Here is a 22123-nt window from a genome sequence, read left to right on the forward strand (position 1 = left end):
CAAGCAAAATGTGTGATAAACAGACACCTTGCAGTACAAGTAGACTTTAAGATAACAGTAGACACAAAATGTTTTTAAAATTAAAAATGGATTGCAATTCATATTGGAAGAATATGGAGCAGAATTAAGCTAGTTCAAGAAAGAGTGATTTCTTGATACTTGTCTCCTTTCCAGTGGCCAAATATGGAGTGTTTTCAAAGAAATACTTTTGATTCTTCTCTTCTTTAGCTTTGCACTATTCAATAAGCAATAATGTCTTTCTAAACTCTTAGCTGCCTAATTCAAAGCAAGCATTTGTCCGAACAATTTACACAAATATGCTAGGAAAAATGGCAGTCAACGCAGCTCATGGAAATTTTCACAGACTTAAACTAAACTGCAGCTTCTCTTAGTTTACTCAATCCTCACTCTTCTCTAATTTCTGCCTATAAATATAGAAAATGACATTTTTACAGATAGCTTCAGTATCAATTTAAACAAATAATTCTTCTTCTGTATGATATAAATATTAGGCATTATGGACAAAAAAATATATTTTTTTCATTATTGTGTACATTATTTTTCTATTTAATTACACACTCTTGAGTGTAATTAGCACTGTGTAAACAATGCTTGCAAAACTATGTGGAATATGAAAGACACTGTTACACACTGTGCATTGGAAAATAAATTTTGAGTCAACTCAGCTGTTCCCTGAAGCAATTAAAGTTTAAATAATTTTGCTTAAGGATAACTATTACCGGAAGCATGAAGATCCATTTCTGATAAAGTAACTTTGCCATTTTCAAAAAATCCCAAGAGTATCAGAGCATTATGGGGACTTCTCTCTGGTAATGCAGGTCAGTCTTAACTGTAATGGGTATACTATAAATAAAAAAGGTTCAAAGCCACAGAACTTGAAATTAAAGAAAAAGCAGTATGTTTTATTGCTTATCTACTGTTATGCATTACTTGTAAAAAGAAAGAATTGTATAAGGCACCAAAAACTCGCAACAGACAGATACACATATCTGACTACATGCAATTGGAAATGCATATGGTAAACTGGAATCAGTATCCACAGAATTGTAAATATTTCTGTCCCAAACGAAGTCCTTTTCAAGCAAAGAAATTGGAACAGCCTAACCCTGCAGGTTCATAATCTTCAACTATATCTAGAAATCTTTCTAGATGATAGTTAAGTGGTTAAGTTTATAAAAACTCAAATGAGCACAGATTGAGCTAAAATGACTAAATGCAGATTATCATGCACACATTACTTTCCAATCTTCTTTGTTTGCTTGTATCTGTAACATACCTGTATAGATCTCAGAAACAGATTTTATCTTACCTGAAGTTACTGAGGAGAGAGGTATCAGCAAAGAAACCCTGCCATCATTTAATGGCAATAGTATAAAATCATGATGAAAGTAACTTCAGCTAAAGGATGGGAAATATTTAATGAAGGTTGTCTTGTGCTACTGAATGTAAAAAAAACAAACAGAAGGTTTTGAAGTTTTTAAACCCAGCAGGTCATATGCTGCATTCTCTGATTTAGAAATTGTTAACAACTGTTAACAATCTGTTAATTTTGTCATAACAAAATTTTCCACAATGATCCCTTTGATCTAGGTCTTCTAGTCTAATCTAGAATTAATACAGGATTAAAGATAGGAAGCACTAAGAAGTGCTTTTGTTGCCTATACATTAACTGCTGAAGTACAAACTAGAAGACCCACAGAGTGATCAGCTCAATGGCGTGCCCTGCAGCTTGAATCAGCCATAGAATTTATCTATAATCATTCGTATGTTCATCCTTTCAGACTTAAAGAACTGGGGCACCTAGAACACAAGAACATTTCTCCTTTACTAAACTCCTTACAGCATGTAGATGAACATGAAAGTGTAATAGGAATACCTATGGATAAAGTTCAGCATTGTTGCACAGTAGTAGTACCCCACTATGTTAGCCCTTAATGCTTTTGTTTCCCCAATTCTGCAAACATGAAAGTGCTACTATCACCATAAACCATCAGATCATCTTCAATATTCAGCATACATCAGAGAGAAATCTTTTTTAGGCAAAGTCTCATACCTAAAACTTCTGTATACTGTCTCAGGACCATAGTCCACGATTGCTTGTGATTTTTCTACTGTATAGGCTAATATTTATTCAGCATAGATCACCATGAAGTATATTGTTTTATTCAATACTAAAAATTTCCTGTACTGGGAAAATAACACACTATTTGATAATGGGAATATAACTTAAATCCTATTGTCATGTTACAACCTGCTGACTTAGCTTCTCTTCCCTCAGAGTACTGAATACAGTTAAAGCCATAACTGCTTAAATACAGAGGTATATTTTTTCTACTAGACATTTTTGCATTAGACCTCTCGATACCTTAAATAACAGACAAATCAAAAAAAAAAGGCAACACCAAAAACCCTTTTGATTTCCTAATCCAGTCCTTTAATATTTTTGATGCAATGTTCTAGCTTATTTGCCATTCAAAATGTATGAATACACTCCTGCTCCATGACTGTTTTGTGTGCTTTCTACCATGATGAACAAGAGCCGGTGCTCTTACTCATCCTCCACTCAGCAGCTGAACAAATGAGCCTGAAATCTTAGTGATACCTAGAAGATCTATTCACTAATTTAGATCACGCTCCCATTAAGCCAATAATTTTTTGAAAAGAAATAATACTTATGTACACCTTATACAGTTAACTCAAAGGGGTTAATCTCTCTTGCGATCAGAAATACACCAATTTTATTAATGGGTTAATTTTATGTGATTTTAAATCCTCTATATAACTTATATTTCCCTTTCCATTTCAAACAATCTAAAAAAAATACAAAATAACTGAGTTTCATTTATGTAAACAGCCTAAATGTAATCTTTCACAAATATTTATTTAATTAATTGATTTGGAATCACCATTAAGAACTCATTATTAACTTGTAGCTCTGTTGTGTTGATAACATTGAGCTAGAGTGCGCTGGACTTCAAAGCTCTTTATACTCTGATGAAATACTGAAGGTCACGTAATTTCAGGCAGACCATTAATAAAAAGCACAAAACATTGTTTAGACAAGAAAAGGAGTAAGAGTGAGAAATGAGAGGTGATACTGCTTCAGAGAAGTCAGCTTAGCCAGAGCAGAAACCGAGTGACTAAAAAGAAAGAGATAGACTACTTTGGGAGCAGTATATAAGGATCAAAGGAAGCAGGAGTGGGTAGGTCTTGATACTGGTTACCAATGATAACAAAGGATATAATATAATATTGTTCCTAAAGCTATAAAGCAGCTTTTTCTTTTCCTACCAGCCCTTTCAAAGATAACCTCTCCCCACACACATCCCTCCCACCTTCCCCACTGATTTACCCACAGATAGCTTACACCCTTTTGTTGTTATTCCAAGTCCCTTTTTTGTTCAAATATTTAACCTACCTCTACAGTACTCAGTTTTGTACAGGTGGGAGGAGGAGGAGGAGATGGAAGAAAGTGCCCCTCTATTTATGACTAAAATGGCTGGTATAATTTCTCATAAATCCTCTGTACATCTTTCCACATTTATAAATGAAATAAATAGAAATTTTAAAGGGTTAAAAGAAATGTTTTTAAAAAAAAAAAATTAAATATCTTAACTCCTTGTATGCATAGTAATTACTGCTTAAAGGTGTAGCTGTCCAGTCACACTCTTGTGCTTTACCTAAGAGCTACATTTTGTGTCCATAGCTTAACAAAGATTTCAATTTTTCATAGCGCTCCTTTGTGTGAGGTACCTCAATTTTTCCATCAGTTTTAATTATAGTAATCCTGCTTTTGTGCTCAAAGATGATGCATGTTGTAAATGCTCATAATGCCAGCATACTTGCTGCTTCTCTCATGCAGAGAATGATGTTCCTGTGAAATGATGGAGCTAAAATAGTAATGCTGAAATATGAGCTACTTAATTGTGAATACTTTCTTAACATATTTAGAGCTTGAAAAAAAGTTGATTTCCACAACTACATTATGAAAGTTCTGTAATATTTTGAAGTACATTTTACACAAGTACTAATATTACTCCCTTTTTTAAAGATTTTTATCTGAAATTTTGCTATCTCCTACAAAAGCACAGTAAAGGTGTAAATGGATGTAAATTTAAATGGCAAAATAGTATCTTAAAAAATGTGAGTTTTATCATTTGCATGTGAAAGACATCGGAGACCAAAAGTATCCTATAACCTGTTTCTTAGTGAGAAATGTTGCCAGATGCATTCAATGAAGAACTAATCACACTTCTTAGAGCATCTGGAAACAATGAGGATGAATTGTATATTCCACTAAGTTTTAAAGTTATACTATAATTTGATGATTTTATGCAGCTTTATTTTTATACAGTTCTGGAATGCAGAATACTTATGGCAAATTAGTACCTGAAGAAACAAAATTAAATTTAGTTGATTTTCATCCAAGCAAGGTGAAAAACATTAAATAATTATTTGTCTCACTGTCATGATAAGTTCTGCTCTGCTGTGGCTAAATCTTCATGAAAGTAGCTCAGGAAAATTCTGTAGGGTAACTGAAAGAAAGCTATGTCCAGCAAATATCATATACTGGCACTCTTGCTGTATTTGATGTTGATGTTCATTTCTGCCCATCTATATAGCAGCAGCAAATTTTCTGAAGTACAAAGTCTTAATGAAAGTGACTACATTACATTTATTCATAAATGCTGCTCAATAAAAGAGTTTGTTCACTTCTCCCAGCTCCTGCATCAGGTCTGATGCAAGCAGCTGTCCCGCAGATTTACATTCAGCATTAACAGGTATTTGCTGTCCACGACTGAAGCATTCTTTTAGAACTGAGGTAATGACAAAGGAACACTGAGAACTACTACCAGATAAAGCTAAGAAAGTAGAATCTTCAAAAGCTTGGTATCTTCTTTGATGTGTCTGTAGTCCTACAAATATATTACAATGCATTAACTAAACATAAGCTTCATGAATTTTTTCACATGTAAAAAGCTTCTCAATGAAAATGAATTTATAGAAATTATGCAGTTTCTTAAACAGCTGTGTGGCAAAACTGCACTGTGCTTGAAAGTAATCTACAAATGGTTCCAAATCCATATGTTCACTTTGGCTGATGCCAAATATAAATATAATAACGAAGAATGCAAGGGGTCAATCTGAGATAATTTCAGCAAGCTCCCTGTCAATAATATTCCTGGGTGATGAATTCTACCCGTGCTGTTCACACGTCTTTGTGTAACTGGAGACACTCCCTCAGTCTGGAGCACATCAAAACCTTATGCCATTAAAGTGTAAAGATACACTTCATGCCCGAAACTGTCCATTTAAAGAAAATGGTAACAGCACCATATTTGGATGACAATATGTGTAATCAAAAACTAGTGGAAGTTTCTTACACAGGAACTAGTAATAGAAAAATTGACTTTTTCATTTTGAATATCTAATGACAATGTAGGTCAGTGGAAATCAGCTAGAGTGAGGAAAGTACAAAATGCTAAAGGTTTTGGCATAAACTCTAAACAGAAATACTGTACTATAATCTAAACAAACAAAAGCAATAAAACAATCTAAAAGCAAGCTCTGGAAATTGACAAGAAAATGAGAGAGCCGTGCAGTTGAAGAATGAAATCCAACGGTTTCATGACATGCAGAGGAATCACACAATCTTCACATGATTTAAGAAAAATTCAGTTACTGGTTCCTCTGGATCTGGTAGAATTACCCTTCCAATATTAAGAGAATAATTCTTCTATGGTGAGAACACAAAAAATTTGCAGTGCAAAGGATGAACTATTCACATTTTTAGCATTGCTAAAAGTACTGTGAAGTTTCACCTTGGCACCATTATGATACACTCATTCCAAGATGAGAATGATAGATTTCAAACCAAGAAATTCAACATACACAGTTTGTCTATGTGGAAAAATACTCGTTTTTCCTTCAAGTGGTCAAGCTCTCATTTTATACTTGTCATACTCAAATTACACTGTTCATTTTCACTTCTTAGCATCTTTTCTGTTGGGTGAAAAAGCATGTTCAAACCAAAAAGCTTCCCACAGGAAAAACTGCAGAAATTCAAGGACTAATTTTAAGTTAATAATCAGTCTTTGGTCGGAGATATGTGTAGGTCTGTAATGGTACCTATACATATTGGTGTAGCAACTACCTGGGCAATCTAGCTGAACAAAAATTTCCTTCATCTTCGGTTAATTCTTTCTAGCAGTAATCTTAAGTTTTTAAACCTTCTGTGTATATCAAATAAAAACTTTATTTTTAATTTCTCTAAGTGTCCTAAGGTTGTTGCCTCAAATATTAATGAATTGCACATTCAAATATTAACATGTGATTTAACCAACAGAACATAACACTGCAATTTTTACATTGTAAATATATATCTCAGTTTTTTAAAGGATTAATGATTTTAATAACATTATAAATCAATAACATTTACTCATGAATATGACCATATTACTACAGAGTAAAATTTGTAAATAAAAAACATTACTTTTGGTACTTCTTAAGCATCTATTTGAAAATATATTTTATAATGATTTTTATGACTGCATTTTATTAATCAATCATTCTAGGTATTTTTCTTTTATTATTTTATTAGTTTTGATATATTGATTGAGTAGTTAAGCATTATGCACCTATTCCAGCTTGTATTCTCTGATAATTTTTCTATGTCATCTCTTTTTTTTCTGACATCATATGGATAAAATTCATAATCTATGTTCCATCATTTGGAACTGAATTCCAGAAGACCACACAGAGAACTTCAATTTCAAAATAGCTAATGGTGAATGGATAATGGATTAAAAGAAAAATGAAAATAAAATCTCACTATCTTAATGAAGATAAATAATTTTCAGGTTCAATCCTTGCATCTCAATTAATCAGCCTACTGAAGAACAAGTTCATCACTGCCATCCAGTCATGCCAATCACACATTAAACCGCATTACACAAACATCTGAAGTACTAAATATTTTAAAAAAATAATTACTAGTGACTAATAACTGTTCAAATTCTGAAAATCTAAAATTATTTCCACTGAATGGATTATCTGTTTTAAGGATATTGTTTATTTAGCAATGTTCTTCTGTGATAATATTCATAAACAAAAAGAAATTAATGTTTCCAAGTACTTTCCTGGATCATTGAGCAAAATTCCAACGAGATTAACATTTGTGTGGAATACTAAAAATGTGTGAAACCTACTAATTTACTATAAAACACACAAATAAGATATAATAAGAAAAAAAATAACATGCAACACCTAATTTTCCATTTTTGTATAACTAAACTCCCTCTCCTGCATTTTCTAGCTAATGGAAATAATCAGTTTTTTAATCCTTGAGATGTGATTAATTTCATACAAACTTACATTTTAACTAATCATAGACACACTAATCATAGTCTACATGAAATTATGCAGAACCCTGTCCAATTCCCCTATGAAAGGCAACAGTGATGGTTTTTCATCACATCTACAATTTGCTTATAGTGGAAACAGACAGGTACTTCTAGACATTTCACACTCCCCTCTAGAGCAGAGGGCAGTGCTTACCTGAGGGACTCACAAAAATCTTTCTGAATCTTATTTTCCTCTTTCCCTAACAAAAGAGAGAGAAAAGTACCCAGATTCATACCACAAAGTGCCAGGTAGTGTGTTCAGCCCAGTGATTATCAAGTGGGTCAGGAAGATGCTCAGAGGGCTGGACCATCTCTCCTATGATTACAGCCTGTGGGAGCTGGAGATGTCCAGCCTGGAGAAGACAAAATTCAGGGGAGACCTTCCAGACCCTACAGGGGGCTATAAGAGGGTTGAAGAGGGATTTTTTACAAGAGAATACAGTGACAGGACAAGGGAGAACAGTTTTAAACTCAAGAAGGAGAGGTTTGAATTAGATATTAGGAAGAAATTCTTTACAGTGAAGGTGTAGAGCAGCTCGCCAGAGAAACTGAGGATGTCCCATCCCTGAAGTGTTCAAGGCCAGTTTGGATGGGTCTTTGAGCAGCCTGGTCTACTGGTAAGCGTCCCTGCCCATGGCAGGGGTGTTCGAAGTAGCTGATCTTCAAGGTTCTTTCCAAACAAACCATTTTATGATTCTGTGATTCTATGAATCCAAAAAAATTCTGCTGAATCAGAAAACTGCCCCCTTGTGTTACATTTCCTGTCACAGTTTATTGTGAATAGCTTGAAAATTGAAGTCCCAGCCAGAAGAACACCAAGTAGTACACCTTTGTGAACTTCAACCAAAATACTCTTTATATTTGCTTCCCTCTTTCTCTCCACTCAGATCTGACTGCTCCTTTCATGCACAGTGACAACCTGATTAGCCATCAGGAAAAGAAAATTAAATTGCCTCTCTGATACACAATACAGAAACAATACTGATCTCAGAATTAACATTTTCTGCATTCAGTCTCTCCACACCAGAATATTTCTAAAAATAAACTTAAGTTTCAAGGAAAAGAAATTATTTTCAATTTTCAACACTACTGTATTACCTACGACAAAAGCAGATTTTTTCATGGCAGTGATTCTGAATTATATATTCTATTCATACCCTTATCCAGAACTAATGTGTAATAGTAGCAGCTTGAATAATTGTGGAGAAAAGAAAATCCTAATATCAGAAGCAAAAACGAGGAGAGCCAGTTTGTTGCTAAAGTGTTGCTAACAGAGTAGCTAATTGTTTGGCTTGCCAAGAAGTAATCGAACAACAGACAGAACAAACTGTCCCCTTTCCTAAAGTTCTCTGATTTTGTAGCCTTCTCTGACATGTATTAATTATAAGTCTTTAACACCTGTGAACCATCCTAATATGCAATTACACTTAAGCTTCAGTTTTGTAAAATAAAGGTTTTCTGATTTTGTGCTGAGTGCACTTCCTCACATCCTGCAAGGGTGAACCAGCAGACATTCTAAAATGGCAGAAAGTAAGAGCAAACAGGGGGAAAAGTCTGAACAGCAAGGAAAGCCATTGTGAAACAAACAAAGTAAAAAACCAAAAGAAAATTTTTGAAAACATTTATTAGAGTTACAATTTAAAAAATAAAATAGTCAAACCACAACAAGAAAAACACACAGAAAAAACCCATCAGATCAACACCAAAAAAAAGTAAGAAACATATTTGCTTCTGCCCCTTTAATGGCTTATCACTGTGGTTGGACTAGTGGAGTAATTCAGAATCTCTACCTTTGCCAGCAGCGTCAGTTTAAACAGTTAATGGTGGGTTGATTCCCATTCCCCCCATTGGTTGGGAAGAGAATAGGAATAACAAAGGAAGAAAACCTTCATGATATAACAGCAGTTTCCCGATAAAGACAATTTAGTACCTTAAATAAAGACAAAAGTAAAAAACAAAACAAATTATGCAAAGGAAATCAGTCACAACTTCCTGATGCCCATCCAGTCTCTGAGCAATGGCTGCTTCCTCCAGAAAATACTCCCTACAATTTTTATGTTTCATGGTATGGAGTATCTCTTTGGTCAGTTCAGATAGGCTTTCCTGGCTGTATTCCCTTCCAACTTCTGGGCCACTCTCAGCCTACTCATTGGGAGGGGAAAAAAAACCTGAAGAACAGAGAAGCATTGATGGCCTACAGGCACTGCTCAGGAGTATCAGACAGTCTGCCAGTTACTCATGTTAGTTAGTCATGAACAAAAATACAACACCATACAGGCTGCTACAAAGAAAACTAATGTAGTCTCAGCCTAGACCCAGTACACACTCCCTTGAATCACATAGTACAATTCATAACCTTAAGTTAGTTGGTTTGCAAAAGAGGCCTCCTGTAGCCAGTATGCAAACAGCCAGAAATATCTTCAAACTGTAGGGTGGTATTTCAGGAGCCCAACTTTGAAGCAGATGACTGAATATGTAAGAAACCACAGTGCCAGATGCATACAGAGCAAGCCAAAAGAATTACTCAATAACCTTTGACAGGCTTCCATTAAGTACATTGTATTATGTTAACAAGGTTGTGTAAACTTGAACCCAGAGTGGATTAAGAATTCCCAAGCCTCACTGATGAGTGTCTTCTGAACTGAAGTGCTGGAGCACCTGACTTTTAACCTGAGTGACATTTAGAAAACAGGACATCTTTTAGAGAGAGAAGATGTAGGTATGATTATGTAGGTTAGATAAGTTTTCCATCCTTAACCTCTTGCTTTCTGGACAACTACCTATAATCACTGTATTATATTACTAACAATATATTGTAACAAGCTTAATATGTTATATACCTTCTTTAGTGGTGTTTCTGGTACCCAAACTTTCTTTTTAAAAGTATTTCCTTCAAATTGCAAACCCACCCTATTCAAATAATGAGGACTTTATCCCAACTATTATTTTATAAAAACACAAAGACATAATTTCAGTAAGAGAAGAAATAATAAATCTTCCATTCAGGAGCTTGGCAACAGCCCACCTCATTTCATAGAACCAGCTCTTTCCTCTACTGTCCGACACATCCTTCTAACCCCATTATGAATATAGTAACAAGCTGTGGTAGCAGCAATTTTACTTAATACTTCCACTGAATTCCCATATACAGGGCAAGGAGCAGACTATGCATTTCTCTCTCATTCCTCATCACTGTTGTGTTACACTGACAGTTCTAAAGCACTTCTTGGTTTTCACAAACAATCCTTAAGGAAAGTAACTTACCATTTTGTGAGAAGTAATGTTGCAGTCTGTTTATTGAATTTTGTCAAAGTTCAAATTGTTTGCTGGCTCGTTCCTTTTCCCCCCAGGTTAAATGTATTGTTTTCTCTCTGTTGTTATCCCTCCCTCATCTTGACTATCAAGGCAAACCCCTCCCTTCCGTCTTGAAAGTTCCTTGTCTGTCTCCCCAGCCCTGCCCCTACTCCCTATCCATCATTGTAAACCCCACCCTATCTTCCAGATCCTTCCCTGTCAATCATTTGTCCCTCGAGGCCCCACTGGTTAGTGTATCTTGCTCCCTCCCTCTGTGTATCCCTATTGGTTTTGAAGTTGCAATCCCCTCCTCCCCTCAGGATTCCCTATTGGTCCACGGTTTGTACCCTCCCCTGGAGATCGGGCTGTACTTAATTCCTTGCACAGCTGTGCTGAGGGCTCCTTCGGACCTGATCGCTTTGAGAGTGATCCCCCATTTCCTTAATAGATATCAATTATCCTTAATTATTACTGTATTAATTATCCTTAATAAATATTGCTGGGAACTTTACTCCGGAGAGACTCCTCTACTTTTTTACCTCCGCCCCTGATGCCATGCACTGGAGAGCTTGGGCCGGCCCAAGTCTCTGGAGGTTTCACTGAGTGAAAAGCCAACATCCTAGTGACTCCCCGCTCTTGGCGCTCACCCGTGCCAGAGGGAGAGAAGGAACGCCATAGAGCTAACCAGAGCTCTGGTGCAGTGCAGCATCAGAGTAACTTTCTGGAAGTCTGATTTTTTTTCTGTGCAATAACAGTACAACCAGCAGGAGGGCAGTTAACAAATACACAATAGATCTAACTATGCTTTACTGAGATTGTCTGTCAGAGAGTCAGCTTGATGGTATTAATCAACACCAAGGAAAGGACTGCAAGATCATGCCAGGTGCACTTTATCTTGACCTAGAGAGATCACCTTCAAATAATAAAAACAAGTTTAGTTCCTTTGCCCATGTAATTTCTGACTTGCTGATAAAACTGTCAAAGCCCGTGTCATTTATGGTTGCTACAGATGCTATTCTGAGATACTGTTTTCAGTGAATCAACTGATAACTGCCAATAAACAAACAGGGGGTAACAATTTTTATCTATATGGCCTTGCACTGCAAACCAGAAAAGCACTGCACATCGAGTGAATGTGAACTGGCTTTGTCCTCATACAGTCAATCTGATATATGAACCAAATCAGTAAAACCCGTCCACTATTCAATAAATTACTTTGTTTCAGGTTAGACCAAACATTGTGGTAAATTGTATCTCAATACAACTGGAAAACTTTTAATCAAATATATGACGAGCTTGATGATAGCACTGTCTTTATAGTAAAAAAAGAGTAAATTCATTTGAAACAAGGCCAGAGACAGAACAGTTTGGACATGAGATATTTCTGTACACCAGTAAAAATATCAAGGTGGAATGACTTACCACTTCTTCATGGGTAGCACTTTCTACATTTATACCATTAACCTAAAAACAGATATGATAGAGAGAAAATTACTTGTAATGCGAAGTTAGTTACTGAAATAAAAGCAAGTATGAAAGAAATGTCTGTGGAAAAAAGTGAATGATTACTTACCTGTATTATTGCATCTCCTATAAATAACATTCCTGTCTGTTCAGCTGTGGGATTACAGAAGGAATAGATTTTAATTGATTGTAATACTGAAAAAAATGCCATATTCTCTTCCAGCAACTGGTTTAACACACTCTTTGTAATCCTCATTTGAAACTGATTTGGTTGAGAAAATACCAATGGCACAGCAATCAGTATTCATCCAAAAAAGGTAATAGATTCCTAGCAATTTAAAAAGAAATTAAGAGAGCTACTTTCCAAGCATAAAGAACTTGTTTAGTATGGAATACAAATGTCAGTTCTCACTAATGAAGGATTTCATTAAATTATGTGGAAAATGTGATTCACACTTTTCATTATTCTTTCACAAAAGGAAAACAGGAGTTTCTGAAACTACTTAGCAATTCCTTTCCCCCGAACAAATTTACAGGAACTGCTATAATTAAAGATGTTGTGACTAGAAATTAATGCAATTTTTAACATGAATTTTGAGTTAGTTTTGTCCCTAAGAGCGACATTATTTCGATCTACAATTTGCATATTTCTTGCCTTACAGAGTTAATGGGAATAATGTCACAAAACTTCACACAACTCTCCATAGATACAAACAATGCCATTTTTGAGGCCTATTCTCTAACATTTAAACTTTCAACTTTTTTTTTGTTAGAATTTGAGGATGTTTATCTCATGAAATGCATTAATTAATTAATAGTAAGGCACCTATCCTGAAAAGACTGATAGTATTAATGAAGTCCTATTAGTCTTATACATGACCTTTAAGGTCATAGCTTGAGGCTTAGAAGAATGCCATCAATGTATTCATCAAAGTATTATGAGAAATGAAAATAGAAGTAAAAAAGAAAAAAAAGACTGCATAGAGTATTCTTTATTTCTGCAATTTAGTTGTTGCTGCTGCAAATGTACCTTTGTTACAAAATAGCATTTTTTAGAAAAAAATTGTTCATCACTCATTTGGCAGATTATAGTTCACTAGTCAATACTTAGGAAATTTCACTTATTTCATTATTTATTTTAAAAATCATGTTGCAAATTGCATTTGAGGTCTTTATCCCACTTCTCATCCTACTTCGTATTTAAAAATATGCATATAATTAGTAGTAGCTGGTATAGAAAAGACATCTATGTACAGAAATTTAATGGAATTAAAGCAGTTCAAAACTGTTACAAATCAATCAGTAGTTTGTCCTGGGTACATACATTGGTAGAGGTGCTGAACATTAGCTTGGGCATCTCAATACTATACTTCTATTTGAGATGTTAGTAATACATACACCAATTGTGAAAAATGTGAAGGATTTTTAATTGAGTGCTTATGTTATGGCCATTGGGCCATTTAAAAAAAGTGGAAGCATCCTTGAATTGGAGCTAGAAGGAAGAGGATGAGTTTGAAATTCCAGTAGTGGCAAAGCAGAAAAGGGTGAATTCAAAGGATGAATGCCTTGTCCCCTGTGTCTTTGACTCAGAAGTGAGTGGAGAAATTTAAAGCATGTTTCTATCAGCAAGTTGCCATGGTTTAACCTCAGCTGGCGACTATTTACATGCAGCCACTTGCTCAACCCTCCTTTCCAACCCCATTTTTCTACTCCAGGCTGGCCCACAGGAATGGGGAGAAGATTTGAAAAAAAAAAACTCTACACCAAAAACCTCATGGTCTCAGATTAAGAACAGTTTCATAATTGAAGTATAATAATAGTAATGGAAAGGTGAGAGTGTGCGATAAAACCCAAGAGAAACAAGTGATGCACAATACAATTCCTCATCCACTGCTGACTGATGCCCAGCCCATCCCTAAGCAGCAACATGCAGCTCTCAGCCAATTACCCAAGCTGATGTTCCAAGGATGATGTTCTATGGTATGGAATATTTCTTTGCCATGGAATATTTTTTTTGGCCAGTTCAGGTCACCTCTCCTGGCCATGCTTGCTCCCAGCTTCTTGTCTTGTTTGTAGGCAGAGCACGGGACAGTGAAAAGTCCTTGATTTAGGGAACACCATATTTTAGCTACAACTAAAATATCAGTGTGCTATGAACATCATTCCCATGCTCAATCAAAAACATAGCACTCTACCAGCTAATAAGAAGAAAATTACTCCTGTCCCATCTGAAAACCAAGATACAAAAGGCGTGTGTGAAGAGGCAGAATAGAAAGAGATCATGAATCAAAGCAGTTGATATTGATGTTCCTTATATCCATACTATAAGTTTTGGGAATTTTAGACAAGGTCAGACAGGTCCTCCAGTCTAAATGCTCTCAAGTGAAGAGAAGCTGCCCAAGGAAAATTAGTACAAAAAATTTCCTGTTTTGTGGATCCCTAAGGAGCAAATCCTAGGGCACACCATTACCACACCATGATGCACTCCTGTTGCCAGTAACAGCAGCAAAAGGGCCCAATAGGCAGAAGCAGACCTCGCGTGCAAGTACTGCAATAGTCCCTGAAACTGGAATCAGTGTAGAACCTGGATAGCAACCAAACAAGGTGAAACACAGGGAGAGTGCATCCTCAGCCTCCTTCTTGAGGGAAACCCTAGTAAGTCAATCCTCGGATATTACTCTGTCTGTGTGGGGGTCACAGTAGGATTGACATTCCATCTCTTTGCAGCAAGGCAGATGTGTTTGCTCTTCAACAAGTACCAGTCAGCTGATCTGCAGGCCACAGGTGTGGTAAGCACAGCACATGGGGGCAACAGCAGTCCTGCTTTCCTGAGGCTCTGTGCTGTTGGCTCTGCTGGGTGGCCAAAGCAGCTGTTGCTTTTGGGAATATGAGCTAGAAACAGCAGTATAGGAAAAAGCACAGTAAAGAAGGAGATGTGGAAATGTGAGAGATGAATTTTTGAAAGAATTTCTGTAAGAGGTGGAAACAGAAAAATGTAGGGCAAGAAAGCAAATCATACTGAACCAGAAAGTGTTTGTGTGAAAGCTGAGGTACTGACAGAAGAGAGCATGATGAAGATTTGCAGGCAGTTAGATAGTTATTACCATTCTCATGGATGTTCATCTATGTGCAATCCACTGCATAATGACACAATATCACAATTGTGCAATGTCTACATTTTCTGAGAAAACTGCCTTGTAACGAAAGTTATAATAAAATACATAGACTAGTATTCATGCAAAAAAGGAAAGACTAAGTTGTAGACGCAGCTAAAATTATTGAATTAGCACTGTTTAAAAGCTCAAGGCATAAAAAGGAAAAGCAGTGATTTGAAAAGGTATAAAACCTCAAGGAAGAAAACTGGGTAAGTGGAGGATAGTTACTTGGCAGCACAGAAGACAATTCACCTTCCAGTAAGCAGTGGAGGCTGAGCCTTTCCCCTGGGACTGTTGACTGCCAGGTCACCAAAGACCCATTGCTCACTCTACAGGGGTGATGAATACTGCAAGATCCCCAGCCACCTCATGTGCGTTAACCGATAAATTTTATAGTTTAAGAACACAAAGCAATTATATCCTGCTTGCTGAGTCTCAAAAAACAATCAAGCCTATCCAAATTAAGTAAATGAGAGAAGGAGCATTATGTGGTCAATACCAAACACCCTACAAACTGAAAGAAGCACAGCATTTGGGACAATCAGAGAACTTTCTCTAGAAGTGCACTGTACTCCATTAAGCCAATAAACTGGACACTTGCTGCTGCTATCATGGCTATGCTTGCATGTCTGTGATGAAAGACTTTGGGTTTAGACATGGTCTATAATTTAAAATCAAGGATGATTACTAAAAAATACATTTTCCATAAATCAAATTGTATAGGGTGTGTCACTACAATGCAGAATTTATAATATAATTTAGAAATATATTAGAAATAAAGTGACTCGAGAAACTACTTGGAGACTAAAAGTCAGCCTTGTTTCTCTAAGGCATATTGTAAAACTTAAGACAAGATATCTGTTGATGTTTTCATGAAATCACATTCTCTCTCCATTTATATAATATGACAAAAATTTTAAGTAAAATCTTACACACTATGTGAAACTTTTGCCCACTGGCAATATCCTCATATACAAAGGTGCTTATGAAAGGCTGTTCTAAAATTAGCAGTCACTATGTGTAAAATGAAGCAATACTAAAACCAAAATACTTCAAAAAGAGCTTTGGGCTACCACAGAGCATATAACCTTATTGACTGAAATTATAAACATGACTTTTTCAGAATCCAGTTTGCCTCCTGAAGTTTTACTTGAAATAATATTTTAGTAGAAGTGAATTGAACACATCCAGAAAAATATTAAAAATAAAATAAGCACAAAGTACTGATAAGCAGAGATATACCAGACTGTAAAAGAAAATGAGGCCCATGTTACAATAAGTAGTGCTACATCACCTTTACTCTTCATCTTAATTATCTTTAAAGAGGTTTAATGCTGATTAAACGTTGTACATTGATTAAACTCAAATGTAATACTGAATGAAGGAAAGCAGGACAGAAACTTAAAAGGTCTTATGTTGAAGTAATGGTATGAAAATAATCATTAGAAAAAGCTAAAATCTTATTTTTGAGTATATTGGATTAGAAAAATTTTCCCAATGTAAATAATCTTTTAAAAAAATAAACCTCAGGCAGAGCCATGAACTATTAAAAATTATTTTGCTCTCAGTGAGAAGGGAAAAGAACAAGTAATTCTAGCTTTGCTTTGCTTACTTTTCCTATCCACTAGGGCTGAAGAATGGCTGTATCAAATTTCCCAAAAGTTTCAAAGTAGTGAAATGGTAAATTTACTGAACAGAGTATCTAGAAATACTTACTTACAGTAGTTAATTGATGCACATCTCTCTGCCCATTTGAGTCTGTAGTTAATCTGATATCTTTATGTTTTTCAAGGTAGCTCACAGTATATATTTTAACACAATTTTTGCTGAATTCCTTAATCACATGAGAAACATACAAGGTACTATATCTTATGACAAAAAATGCTGCTTAAATTACACAGTGAGCTCCACTGACTTCATCGACCTCTCAATTCACCAGTTTAACATTAAATATATGCACAAGTATTTAACTGCCTGAAGAAAATCTAAAGGAATAATTAAGAAAGTGGATTAAATGAAAAGACTGGAAAAATTAAGGATGCAAAGACAATTTTAATATACCCAGATGTTTTTTTCCATCCTCTTCCATGAATTGGACATGATGAAAAATGACTGTAAAGATACATCTGGTGTAAGCAAGACCTTTAGTATGCGATTTAAAATACATTAACTCAATTATGGATAGACATTGGACCTTAAATACATTCTCCTTAGGTTGAACAGAAAAAAAATCCTGAATCACATCAAAATACCTTGCTTTTACTTGTTGAGTGATCCTCAACAGCTCATTATAAGGTGTTCCTTCTAATAAGAGGTACTGCCTTTCACTGCCTGTCTAGTCTTGAAAAGGCAACAGTTAAAAAGAAATCCAAAATTTTAAGAATGTACTTCTATGCCTTCTGAAAATAAGTTTAGAGATGGAGGCATAGGTCCATGAGAAAAAAACAATGGGTATGCTAATTTCATAGCATATATATCATTATGCTATTTCATATAAGCATATGATATTTCATATCATATATCATTAGCCTTCTAATAATAAAGAAAAATAACACTGTCAAAGATAATAAAAGATTGACAGAAAATAAGATTAATGATAAAAAAAATCTGAAGAATTTTTTAAGTGATATTAGGAGATAATGTCCAAAATTAAACACCACCCAGCCTCAACTGTCTAGTATTCTAATGAGGCCTTATGTTCTAATGAGACTGTATGTTCAAAGATGGCCTTGTATTCAGCCTTTACCTTCATTAGCACAAGCCGTAACAAATTTCTTACTCATTCTGTCTTCCTTATAAACCTAAATACCTCTATTTTTGCTTAACTCATCCTTAATATTGAGGTTGCTGGCTCAGTGGAATGAACCTCCAAGGGTGAGGAAACTAAGGTGAATCCAGCTGTAGGGATTAAGAATATCAACTGTGGATACAACCACACTGTGCAGCTTGGTGCAATCGCACATCATGCCCATCAGCTTGTTCAGACTAGGCTGGGTTATTGTACTTGTACCCTTTTGGTGACTAGAGCCAAAACCAAAACCCAGAAATCTATCTATGGAGGAGGCATCACATACAATTTCACACCAAATCATCTTTGTTTGGCATGTAAGTGAAACTGTTAAAAGCCCTCATCAAACTGATGCCATGTCCTCCAGATGGTCCTGAATGCAGGCAGCCAGGATGTGATATTTGGACAAAGTCTGTGTTTGATGAGCATGTGGCTGTAAGCCAAGAATGTTTCAGTTGCTGCATGTCTGGAGTTCATTCCAGTCCTGCCAGGGTATACAGCATCAGTTAGAAATGGACTTAACATAAAACAGAAGATTTTTCAACACAGTGTAATGTGAGTTATGAGTCAGCTTCTGTTACAGAAAGTGGGAAAAATCATTCAAAATAAGATTTTAATTAATTTTGGCTCTTAGGGGAGATTTTTTTTTAAAATTGGCACAATGCAAACTAACCCTATTCCACTGGGATTTATTTAATTTTGTTTACCTATTTTCATCACCCTTCATGAGCTGAACAAACTGCTCTGTTTCATCATTGCTGCTTGTCTGACTCCTCATATTATATGAGCTGTGAGCAGAACTTGCAGCAATAGTCAAATTATTGCAGAGGGTCTCACAAAATGAAAAGTTGCATCAGATAAAAATGTGATTGCTAACTGGATAATTCTGCAACACAAAACAGTACTTTATTTTTTGGTGTTGAAACAATCAGTATTTCCAGTATTATATGCAGTAAATCACTTGTACATTGCATGAGGTTAGATTTCAAAATCCATTCATTTTTACAACCTCCACTATCTTGATTCCACAAACTCATGAAGAATCTTTAGTAATGAAAAATGGGAATGCACAGAGAAATATGTAAACACATGACAACTTGTACACTTTATACATATATAGGACCTGAAGATTCTCTGAAGTACTTTTAATTGATCTGATGGATTCACAGTACAACAAGTAAACCTGGCTGATATGATTCCTTTCCAAGTTCTGGACATTACGTTACACAGCTCTAAGGATAGATAAGATAAAATGTAGATAAGGATTCTACATTTATTTGACTGTAAATCCACAATATTTGCCCTAAAGAAATTGTTAATATGATTATAGCACATATATAAAAATATACACACTTAGAAACTAATAGCAGATCACCAGTGTACTGTGTGTGTGTACTACATAAGTATATGTAAGTGTACTACATCTTAAGCCAGTTTCAAATGGAAAACACAAGAAAAAAAATACTGTCTTAAATTACATTAAAAAAAAAACCAAAAAAAACCCCAAACCAGCCTGAATCAGGCTTATAGAGCATTACTGAGAAGTTTTAACATCAGTAATTCTTTTCGTAATCTGGAAGATTATCAGCAATGTTGCTAGTACCCTGAGTCAACAGATGATATAATATATGGGTAGGAAAAAATCCTGGCTTCGGAAGTAAAATAATTTCCTATGGGATAAACATTATTCTGTGGCTAATTATATCGCATTACCCTTGAGATTCTAACTCCACATTGTTTTTTAAACATTGTAGGTTTGCATTTATTTTTCTCATTCTGTCTGGCACAGAACTTCTTTTCATTTTAACTTTAAATTAACTTTAGCAAAAGCTTTGGTGGTAGGAAAAAAAAATGTAACCTTTGCTAGAATGGAAGACAGAAGCATTTGAAAAAATGTAAAAGGCCAAACTTGGTGATGAGTCATTGGAATTAGCAAAACTTGCTCTGATACTGTTGAGGAGGATGTGCTCAGGAAAAACTCAGGATATTTTTTACTGTGATTTGCAATAGACTGGACACCAGTCTTCAGCCCTGAGTGACCAATTAATCTTGCATTTCAGAAATGTAAAGTCATGCTCTTGAACTGGGTTTCTGTGTATGTTTCAGTGAATTTGTTCAGGAAAGAAAAGTGATCTAGAATAACTTAATTTGAAATTTATAAACACAGTGATCACAGCTGAGAGGTCAAAACTGTAAGGATAGTATTTATAGGCACTGCTGCTACAGATGTGCTTCTGTGGAATAATGAAATGTAATCCTATTGAAATGTTCATCCTATTTCAAAAACTGAAGCAAAAATGCTGTCAGCTGATGCTTAGGTCAGTACCAACAAAATCACTCATCTGATGTTTAAAAAAATTAAAGAGTACAAAAATAGACAACTAATTATTTAAATAGCACAAAGGTTATAGAGATCTAAAAAAGAAACAACTGTTTTATTCTATTATGCTTCTTCATTTGGAACTAAAAAATAGTACTATATACAAACAAAGTAAGGTTGTAAACATGATTTTATATTGTTGTCATATAAAAGGCATCAAATTTCATGAAAATTGTCACAAATTATCAGCCATTTTAGGAAATCAGCTCTTTAGTTAATACGGAGAATTTTACTCATGTATGTTCAGGCATTTTACTTGAGTAGAGATAGCAGTAAAATGTCTGAAAACAAATTTCTTTTTTATCAGATAAATGATTTATTTTCTAATGTTATTGCACAAAAAAGCCTTTTTAATTTTTTTTTAATTCAGTATATTCACTTGAAGCAGCAACAAATCTCACTGCTTAACTAAAAGCCACTCTTAAAGGCAGCCAATCAGTTTCACTGTTATTAGTACCTTGTGTAATGGAAGTCCATTGGTGATTTATCTACATTATGAATACAGAGATTTTCAGACCAAAACTTAATTTTAGATAAATCTGTACTGGTCTCATTTCTCTGTCGTGCATAACACTTCCTCTCCTTACATTAAACTTTTTACAGATATTATTTTATATGTAAATACATCTGTGTTTTGGTATGCATGTCTATCTATATATATTATATAAACGGAGAGAGAATGCACATATTTGTAGAACACTTCTTATTTTCCTTTAAGTAATATTACCAGATTATTTTCTCTTGCATTTAAACACTAGAATCTAAAACCAGAAATATTGCCTCAATGTCACCTGTGAGATAAATTTAGACACGTTCTCTCACTTAATTTCCAATTATATATGATACTAGAAGAGTAACACTGAATAGGTTTGTGAAAAATCTTCTGAGGAGTAATTTTCAAATTTGAAGTAAAAAGCTGACCCCATAAAAATTGTTGCATTTGTTACTCTACAAATGAATACAGAAAAAGAAAAACTACTCACAATATACAGAACTCTGAATGTAAGTATTCTATATACAAACTCACTACTAACCTTGGTTGAAAGTACTATGCTCTAAGAGAGCAGGACATATCTTTCCTTGGTAATTAATTTCCTGAATTACTTCCCTTAGACCTGGATGCTTATGTTATTACTATTATTTTCATGTACATTTTCTTGGTATGGTTTATTATACTGTGTATTTAAGGAGCATGTCACTATTCCATATACAGCAACATAATTGATATAAAAACACCTTCTCTTCCTCAGTGCAGAAACAATATTATAAAAAGAAATGTAAGTACTGTGCACAGGAAACTTGAAGCAGTTTCCAACAGGATAGAGGCATAGACAGTCCATTCAATGTTCACTAGATATTAGATGAAATCAGGTATTCATTTTAAAAAAGGACCCCCTTAGGAAAATGCAGTGGATAAAATCCACTAAATATAAAATGCAGAGGATAAAAATCAGCGCAGTCTGTGACCTAGTAAAAGAGTGAGTCTAAACATGGTGTGAAGCAAATGTGCTTCATCTCCATTACAGAAAAGTAGGAAAAGAGCCTGATCAGTTCAAAAGATTATGTCAGTGGCTTTGAGATCTTTAAGGAGGAGGACGTGCACTAAGGATTATGTCTT

At 35.0% G+C, this 22123-nt stretch overlaps 1 protein-coding gene across 5 annotated transcripts in view; it reads right to left on the reverse strand.

The window, feature by feature from the left end:
- SNTG2 (syntrophin gamma 2) overlaps positions 1-22123 on the reverse strand; it is a 221209-nt gene that overhangs the window by 90575 nt on the left and 108511 nt on the right. For all 5 annotated transcript variants that reach the window (XM_086875954.1, XM_086875955.1, XM_086875957.1 and 2 more), the window contains 2 exons: positions 12292-12335; positions 12141-12182 (listed from right to left, as the gene is read on the reverse strand). In XM_086875954.1, coding sequence (XP_086732080.1) covers positions 12141-12182; positions 12292-12335 — 86 coding nt within the window. The remainder of the gene's footprint in view (positions 1-12140; positions 12183-12291; positions 12336-22123) is intronic.

The sequence above is a fragment of the Cyanistes caeruleus genome, chromosome 2, assembly GCF_971803275.1.
Source record: "Cyanistes caeruleus chromosome 2, bCyaCae1.hap1.1, whole genome shotgun sequence".
Classification (NCBI taxonomy): Eukaryota; Metazoa; Chordata; class Aves; order Passeriformes; family Paridae; genus Cyanistes; species Cyanistes caeruleus.